The sequence below is a fragment of the Mesoplodon densirostris genome, chromosome 4 (assembly GCF_025265405.1).
Source record: "Mesoplodon densirostris isolate mMesDen1 chromosome 4, mMesDen1 primary haplotype, whole genome shotgun sequence".
Lineage (NCBI taxonomy): Eukaryota > Metazoa > Chordata > Mammalia > Artiodactyla > Ziphiidae > Mesoplodon > Mesoplodon densirostris.
In genome coordinates, this window is record NC_082664.1 from 134,260,972 (window position 1) to 134,270,100 (window position 9,129).

The 9,129-nt window shown below is 37.7% G+C and overlaps 1 protein-coding gene across 5 annotated transcripts in view; it reads right to left on the reverse strand.

Moving 5' to 3' along the window:
* RNF111 (ring finger protein 111) overlaps positions 1-8,835 on the reverse strand; it is an 81,726-nt gene extending 72,891 nt beyond the window's left edge. For 4 of the 5 annotated variants that reach the window (XM_060097276.1, XM_060097275.1, XM_060097274.1 and 1 more), the window contains exons 1-2: positions 8,480-8,835; positions 7,524-7,570 (exon numbers count right to left, since the gene is read on the reverse strand). In XM_060097276.1, coding sequence (XP_059953259.1) covers positions 7,524-7,570; positions 8,480-8,488 — 56 coding nt within the window. In that variant the 5' untranslated portion in view covers positions 8,489-8,835. The remainder of the gene's footprint in view (positions 1-7,523; positions 7,571-8,479) is intronic. The other variant, XM_060097277.1, reaches the window with a different exon arrangement.
* Positions 8,836-9,129: the final 294 nt, after the last annotated feature.

The following is a 9,129-nucleotide window of genomic DNA, read 5'->3' on the forward strand; positions in this document are numbered from 1 at the left end:
CTCTTAAAACATTTATATTCTTACAGTAAAAGGTTAAACTGATATTTATATAATAAAAGAGTAAATATGAAGTATGTTTTTGAAAAACAAAAGAAATAAAATAAAATAATCTAAAATTGTGATAAAACTATATTGGGAGAAACGGTAAAGAGAGAAGTGTGAACTCCTTTTCCATAAGCAGTCAAAAGGTAATGCTTAAAACTGCTTAACCCTCTGGATTAACCAGCTGTAGCAGCAGTTCTTAAACTTCTTGACTTGTGAACCCCTTTTCACTCTTAAAAATAATTGAGGAACTCAAAGAGCTTTTATTATGTGGGTTGTATGTACTGGTAATAATATTATAAAGGAAAGTTGGTAAAAATTTAAATGTTTTATTTAAAATCAGCAAAGGTAAATCCACTCCATGCTAATAAGTAACATTTATGAATGTATTTTTCCAAAAAAATTATTAAGAATGGCACTGCTGTACATTTTTGCAAATCTGTTTAATAGAGAAACCCGATTTCTTATATCTGCTTCTGTAGTCAATCTAAAATGAAATTCCAGCTTCACACCAATATGTAGTTGATAAAAGAAGGAATATTTTTAATAACCTTTTCAGATAAGTGTGGATATTATTCTTCTTTGATATTAAGCCAAAACTTAACAAGCGTAATTCTGTAAAGGTTAGTTGCAAGGTGGACTCTGAAACCATATCAATGAAACTTTCCAGACCATTTCATTTAAAATCTATTGATCAAAAAAAAAAAAACTATTGATCTATCTTCCACTTAAGTAGGCCCTTATACCCACAGCATGATTCTGTTAATATCATGCATTGATCTTTTGAAAAAAGTTGGTCCACCGAGTTATGAATATCTTCCAAACAATGACACATTTCATTATAACACAGCAAATAAAAAAAATCACATTTGTTAATATCACCAACAATTTCATCAGCAAGGTCCTGAGACATTGCCAAGATCACAGTGGCAGATATGTTTTCCAAAATTCTAATTTCTGCTTGAAAGCCTTAATTTTATCCTGGCAATAAATTCTGTTGGTTGTTTTCCCTGAAGTGACAGGCTCACTTCATTTATTTTTGAGAAAATATGTACAAATACCCAAGTTTAAATAACTACAATTTGTCATTCTTTCAAGTAAAAATAGTGTTCCATGAAAAAAGTAACTAGTTTGCTAGTTGGGCTCGCAACTCAATCACACAAATATTCTTCTTCAAGACAAACATCATACTTTGGTATGCAGCAGAAGTGTCGTATAACATTCTTCTCATTTTGTCACATGAAATATTAAAAAAACATGTACTCAAGGATCAAGATTAATAAAATTAACAAGTTTTACTGCTTCATGGAGGATATTCTTAAATGAAACCAGGATTTTTTCCCCAACCATTAATGTATAGTGATGAAGAATATGACTATTAGTACAATTTTTGCCACTGTCTTGATATGCACTGCAGGGCCAGTAGTTTTACCCATCACTGTGTTTGCACCATCAGTGCAAATGTCAACAGTGCAAATGTAACAAAGAAGTTAGTACTATTATGAAATAGTTTCAAACCAACAGATAACTTGAAACATTTGAAGACCCCCCCTCAAGACTCCACAGACCACAGAGAACCACTGCCCTGGAGATACATATAAAATAAGAAGAGGGAATATGTCTCCAGGGAAAAGAACTGGGTGGTGGGAAGACAGGGATGGTAAGAAGACTTATCTTTCCCTGTATACCCTTTGTACCCTGTGAATTTAGTATCCTTTGTATTGATATGTATTTTATCTTAAAAAATTAAATAATTATTTAAAAAACAAAAAATGTAAACTGACATCTAAAGTGGCTAAGTAGATACATAAGCATATTATTTAGAAATATGAAGGTAAATACCAAAAGAAAAAAAATTTTTTAAGAGCTGAAAGTGTTCCCACTTAGGAAGTGGAACTAGGAGATTAGGAGGGGTAGCAGAGGGGACTGCTGTTTTTTTCACTATAAGCCATTTGGAACTAACTTTTAAACCATGTACAGATGTCAATTGGTTCAAAAATAAAAATCATTCAAAATACTGCCAGGAAAAATACTTAAAAGTTAAGTTTAAAAGACAAATAAAGCAAATACCAATGCAAAGGTGAGAGAATGGCTGTGAAATATACCAAGATGTTACAATAACTGCCTGGAATAATGTGCCTTTGAGTTCCCACTCTTATATGAAATATCATTCTATATTACAATAAAAACATTTTCATTTAAAAAGCTAGTTAAAAAGCAACAATTTCCTCAAACCAAAATGTCTGATGACTCAGTTAAAAACAGTTAAGGGGGCTTCCCTGGTGGCGCAGTGGTTGAGAGTCCGCCTGCCGATGCAGGGAACACGGGTTCATGCCCCGGTCTGGGAAGATCCCACATGCCGCGGAGCGGCTGGGCCCGTGAGCCATGGCCGCTGAGCCTGCGCGTCCGGAGCCTGTGCTCCGCAACGGGAAAGGCCACAACAGTGAGAGGCCCGCGTACCGCAAAAAAAAAAAACCAAACAAAAAAAAACAGTTAAGGAGGGACTTCCCTGGTGGCGCAGTGGTTAAGAATCGCCTGCCAATGCAGGGGACACGGGTTTGAGCCCTGGTCTGGGAGGACTTAGTTGCAGAGCAACTAAACCTGTTTGCCACAACTACTGAGCCTGCGCTCTAGAGCCCACAAGCCACAACTACTGAGCCTGCACTCCAGAGCCCGCAAGCCACAACTACGGAGCCCAAGTGCCACAAGTACTGAAGCCCGCGCGCCTAGAGCCTGTGCGCCTAGAGCCCGTGCTCTACAACAAAGAGAAGCCACTGCAAAGAGAAGCCCGCGCACCGCAATGAACATTAGCGCCCCGTTCGCCGCAACTAGAGAAAGCCCGCGCGCAACAATGAAGACCCAATGCAGCCAAAAATAAAAGAATAAATTTAAAAAAACAACAACAGTTAAGTATATAAACCTTAAGTCATTTTTTAACAGTTAAGTGGTTAAACCCTCCCCACACACATATACATACACACACACACACAAGGTAACATAAAATAAAATAACCCTTTTTTCTTCTATTTCATTTGATCACGATTAAGATCAAATTAGAACTTATGTATAATTGCTTTATGGTAAATATAATTGCTAAATCTTATGTAATTACTTCATAAACAAAATCTTCAGAGAAATACAAACCCACTATCAAAGTCTAATTTAAATTTAGTTTCTCAAAAGATGTCCTTATCCAGAAAAGAAGAGATTATTTCTATATATAAATAGATAACTCAAAAGCAAATTGGATTCCCCGCTGTAAGGACCCAGGGCTCCCTGGAGAATGGCTGATTCCAGGACTGAGATGTGCAAAAAGAGAGGAAATACTCCAAAAAAATTATGAGAGTATGTCAAAAAGACATAGAAGTCAGGGTAGAAAGGCTCCCACTGGACAAACCTGGGACAATCTGATCATCAAAATAAATAAAGGCAGTAATGGAGTATAACCCATTGAGTAAGATAGGAAGTATTGATAATAGATAGATAAAAGGATGCTTCTGCCTTAAAACAGAACGCCTATTGACATAAAGAAACGGAGTCAGAAAATAACCATTTTGCAACCATCAATATAAACATCAGCACAGGCAAGAATCATCAATGGATGTTAAATCCAGGAGGGAAATTTGATGAAAATACAGATCTGATTAGAAGCAGGATATATGCTCTATCTCAAAGTTATCCCCACAGACTGCTTATTAGGTGAGAGGGGAAAAATAATAACTATACATTCCTGTGAAGAAACCAGACAACACCGTGACCAGGTAACTAAAAATTAACATCACCAGTGAGGGGCAGACTGATAACAGGTACTTCAATATCATACCCTGAGAAAGATACAAAATCCCCCGCTGGGGATGCATAACCTAAATCTAATTACAAGGAAACATCAGACAAATCCAAATTGAGAATACTCTATGAAATATATAGCCTGTATTCTTCAAAAATGTCAATACAATGAAAGAGAAAGGCTAAGACACTGTTCCCGATGAAAGGAGACTGAAGAGATATGACAACTAAATGCAATTTGCAATCCTGGCCTGGGTCCTATGGGGAAAATGCTACAAAGGAACAAATGCTATTACTGGGACAAACTGACAAACCTGGAATAGGGGCTATAGATTAGATAGATTAGATAATATAGTATTATCAATGTTAGATTTCCTGAATCTGGTAACTGTATTGTGATAATGCAAAAGAATACAATACACAGTGAATATTTAGAGACTTGGGTATAATACATTCAATTTACTTTCAAGTGACTCAGAAAAGAGCATTAAAGCAAATGCAACAAAATTTTAAAAACTGGTAAATCTGACTAGAGGATATTGAAGAGTTCTCAGTACCATTTTTTAAACTTTAGGTTTGAAATTCTTTAGGTTTGAAATTATTTCAAAATAAAAAATTTAAATAAAGGCAAACTGGGATGTCAAAAGGTGGTAAAGTAAAAAGGTGATTTATTCTGATGTCCTATAGCACATATGAATACGGGAAATGAATACAACAGTGACTCAGACTGGCACACAGCTGCATACAGAACTTCCTAAACTCTCAATTCTCTAGAAAAAGAAAAAAACAATTTTTTTTTTGGCCACACCATGTAGCATGCGGGATCTTAGTTCCCCAATCAGGGATTGAACCTGTGCCCCCTGCATTGGGAGCACAGAGTCTTAACCACCAGACCGCCAGGGATGTCCCAAGAAAAATATTTGTTTAGTAACCACATAAACACTAAGATGCTGATCCTGTATACCCTCAGGAAAACACAGAAATCTATGATTTCATGTTAACACAGTCCACACTGAGGGACTCTCGATGAATGTTTAGAAAGAGGAACAAAAGTCTACATTTTATCAAAACTGGGAGGAAGAGAAAAAAAAGGAGAAGACATCTAAATAGGGTATAAATTATTTTAAGTGCACTTTAAAGTAAGAACATTTTCAAACCTCACAAAAGGAGAACAATATTATTACTACACATATACCTATCACTCCAATACAACAATTATCAGGATTATTCCACACTTGCTTCATCTAACTCATCTCTCCCATCCTTTCTTTGCTCTGAAGTATTTTTAAACGAATACCAAATTTCTCTTCCTCATTTTTCAGTCTCCATCTCTAAAAATGGGCATTTTCTTACATAAACATAATGCCATTAGCTTCCCTCACAGAACTAACAGTAATTCCTTGAAATCATCTAATACCTATCCACATTCAAATTTCCTCCAAAGTGCTTCAAAAATTACTTTCTACAGTTGGTTTGAGTCAGGATTTAAACAATGTCAACACATTACATTTGGTTACTACACATAAATATTTTTAACCTTCCTTTTACAAGTGTCTATCAGTAATTATGAAAAAGCCTAACAGACAAACCAAACAATTAATTCACAATTGTAGATTCTCCAGAATCAAACCCAATCTAATGTATTTACTGTGCTTTGTCTGCAGCACTCTTCCTCCAGATTGCCACTATGGCTGACTCTTTTTAATCACTGATCGCAAATCAAGTATTACCTCTAAAAAGAGGCCCTTTCTAACCTCTCAATGCACAGTAGAGCCCCATTTTCATTCATTCTCCATTACATGCCCCTATTTTCTTCATGGCACTTACCACTACATAAAGCTATTCTGTTTATTGTTTCCCCTAATAAAATATCCACTGCATGAAGGCAGAGTGCCTTCTTCACTGAAGGCCAAGAATAATGCCAAGAACATGAGACAATCAATAAATACTTACAGGATGATTAAACAGTAATGCAGTACCTCTATCTAAAATGTAAGCTCAGTTTAGTATTTGTTTTTAAACATTTGTAGCTCACTCACTGCTCACGTCATGGTATAAATTGAGTACCTGCAGAAACTTGGGCCAGCTGTTACCAAAACACTATGGGATGCAGCAAAGAAAGAGCAGAGGTGTAAGGCATTCAAATGCATTTCTGGAAATTCACTGAACAATGATTATGGGTTTCTGAAAGAAAAATTACTCAGGATGATTTAAAGAGCATTACCAGGAGTAAAAGTTTCATTTTTTAGTATCATATGAGAGCTAATCATGAGTAATATCTACAATGGGACAGAAGCATTATCTAGAACAACAAACATGGCTCAATCATTTGTTTTGTTTTGTTTTTTCCCCCCAGTCTCTAATATATACATACCATGAAGGAATTAATACTCTCAGTATAGCATTTCTTTCTGGGGACTGGATCATGATGAATACGATTAATACCAAAAACACCTAACTAAAAATGCAAACCATTAAAATTGGGACCTAGAGAAAACTAGAGTTACCTATCCCACACTTCTCATTTAACAGTTGAGAGAGATCTGAAGCCCCGGATGGATGGTCATCCACCAAGTCACAGATCTAATGAATAGCAAGCAAAGCTAGATTTAAAATCCAGATATCCTGTCTCTAGCCCTACACTCTTTATGTATAATAATGTCACCCATAGAATGTTAATGTCAAGTTATAACATACTTTACCATCATTTTTAGTACTGTCACTTTTTTTTTTCCTATTGAAATCCTAGCCACCAGGGGAAACGTCAAAACAAGGGCACATATAATTACGCTCTAAGTAAAGCATGTTACAGAAACCCCTCTTTGACAAAATAATACAAGAAGCATCTAAAAAATTTAATTGGTTTGATTCAATGAGGTTTTTATTCCACATTTTAAATTTTAAAGTGAAAATAACTATTTAGGAATATCTGCTGACTATTCCTTTGCTTTAGATGAGTAAATTGCTGACCTCTTATCTTAAAGATCAGTATAGCTATTTTTCAATTATCTGTAGAAATAGAGTACTGAAGTGAAATCTGTCAAGGTATAACCTCCACTGCAATGCATTTTTCACCAAAATGAAATTATTTTTACTATATCTTTCATCAAAAACCAACTCTAGTGAAAGAACTAATATGCAAGTGACCAAGAGACACCAAACAAAAGGGAAAAAGTGACAAAAGGATCCATACACACAAGATACAGCTTCCCTGATGTACAAGGAGAAACTCTAATCTTCCTAGTTTCCCTACAATATTGTTCAGACCAATTCATAAATACCTTCACCAGTTCTTAGAATACTACTCTGAATTGTAGAGGCAAACAAATGCACAGGAGAGAGATGTCATTTGTCCAAGGTTAAATGACAAGAGATGTCCAAAAGTAAAATAATTCAAGGCTTTAAAAAAAATTTAAGATTCTTTTCAGAGTGAAAGGGTTTCTTTCTCACCCTACTTGTTTTGTCTCACAAACACGACCGAACACTACTGTTTTGTATGAAAAAATAACCTGGTTCACATTGACATGAAAATTTTTACTAAAAAACATATAGTAATGAAATATCAAAATGTAGATTTTTCACCCTAATAAAACCAAGTAAAACCAGTATTATAAAACTTCTATGTAATACCTTAATCACATACTAACATTTGAAAGCAATGACACAAAAAACAAAAATGGGAAAGGAAATGGAACCTTAGCTTATCTTTTCCCCAGTCTGTTCTTTTTGGTTGAAGAGGTCCCTAAAACAAGAAAATTAAACATAAAACACCAAATGAAATAAAGTTTGGGTTAAGTCAGGTTCAAAAAGCTTTATGAACTATAAAATGAAGTCTATGTCAGCTGGCATTTTACCACCCCAGCGAGTTCTAAACTCATACTGCACATAAACCAAGAAACAGGAAAGCATGCAATACAATGGAATCACCCCACACTACAAACATGAACAAATTAAATGAATACCTTATACTTCCTGGTATTTTTTAAACGTTAAAACTTAGACGTGCGTTAAAAACTTATCTGTAGAGATCTACTATAACCTATTTAAGAACTATGGTGACAAACCTCTATTTCTGCAGCACAAAACAAATATTTCCAACTACAACATTGTTACTGACTCTGATAAATTCTCTAAAAACAGTAACAAAAATATCAAGCTTCTTTTTTAATGACCAACCAGCCAACTCTATACAAAATCTGACGGGTCTGTATCTCAGCTGTTCTGCGGTCTACGTTTCCTTGATCACAGAAGAAGGCAACTCCCTAACCGGCAGGGCTGACTTAGCGCCCTCCAACACCCGGGGTGCGGGTTACCTTCATCACTCCATTGTCAAATCGCACTCCCACGCCTCAGTCCTCAGCCCCCATCCTAAGACTCTAGGGAGAGTCGAAAAAGGGAAAGAAATCCCTTCACCCACAACCCTTACTGAGGGGGGTGGGTGTGTCTGTAGACAAATGCTTTGCTCAAACACAACTAAATCTTCTGCGGAGACCCAAACCCTAAGTCACTACGGAGCCAGCAAAACCGGCCGGTCGCCGACCCCAGCCTTCCGCGGCCGCAGCCCTTCCTCTTTCTCCCCCTCCAGCCCGGCCCCTCCCCCGCTGCGCGCACGCGCGGCCTCCAATCGATCCCCTCCCCCCGCCCTCCTTACCTTAATCATTAGCAACCCTCTTCCCAGGCTCCAGGAATCACTGGCCCAGGAAGGAAGACAGGAGATGTAAGTGGGGAACAGGATGCGTCGAGAGCCAGTGATCCGCGCCTCGAATGTTGGCCTAATAGGCCCCTACAGTCAAGAGCAGCGTCTGTCACCGCCACCAAAACTGTACGAGCGGCAGCGCCTGGATCGGCCCAGCTGACCCGGCTTGGGTTCAGAATGCCTAATTTGGTCCCACGGGAACTCCTTCCCCGAAGCTGCGGGCGTTTCTATGCTGCGCAGACCGATCACCTCGCCACCGTCGCCGCCACTGCTGCTGCTCTCCGGCCGCCGCCGCCTAACCAATCCCTCCTCTACCGAGCGAGCACGACACTGGGGGCTTTACGACAGTTCGCAAAGTGAGAGAGCGGTAGCCTTCTCGCCTCCATTAACATCTGTTTGTTTCTGCGCTTGCTCAGATTCTCGTTTCTCACCGTGCCGCCTCCTCTTCCCCGAACCTTCCCCTTCGAACTCGCTTGATCAGTCTGTTGGCGTAACCGAACGATGTCATAAAGCTCATTATTTTATTTTCCTTGGTGAAATGCGGTATTTAAACAAAATGCTGACTACGTCTTGGCTGATTTTTTTCATAACTAAAAGTTACAACC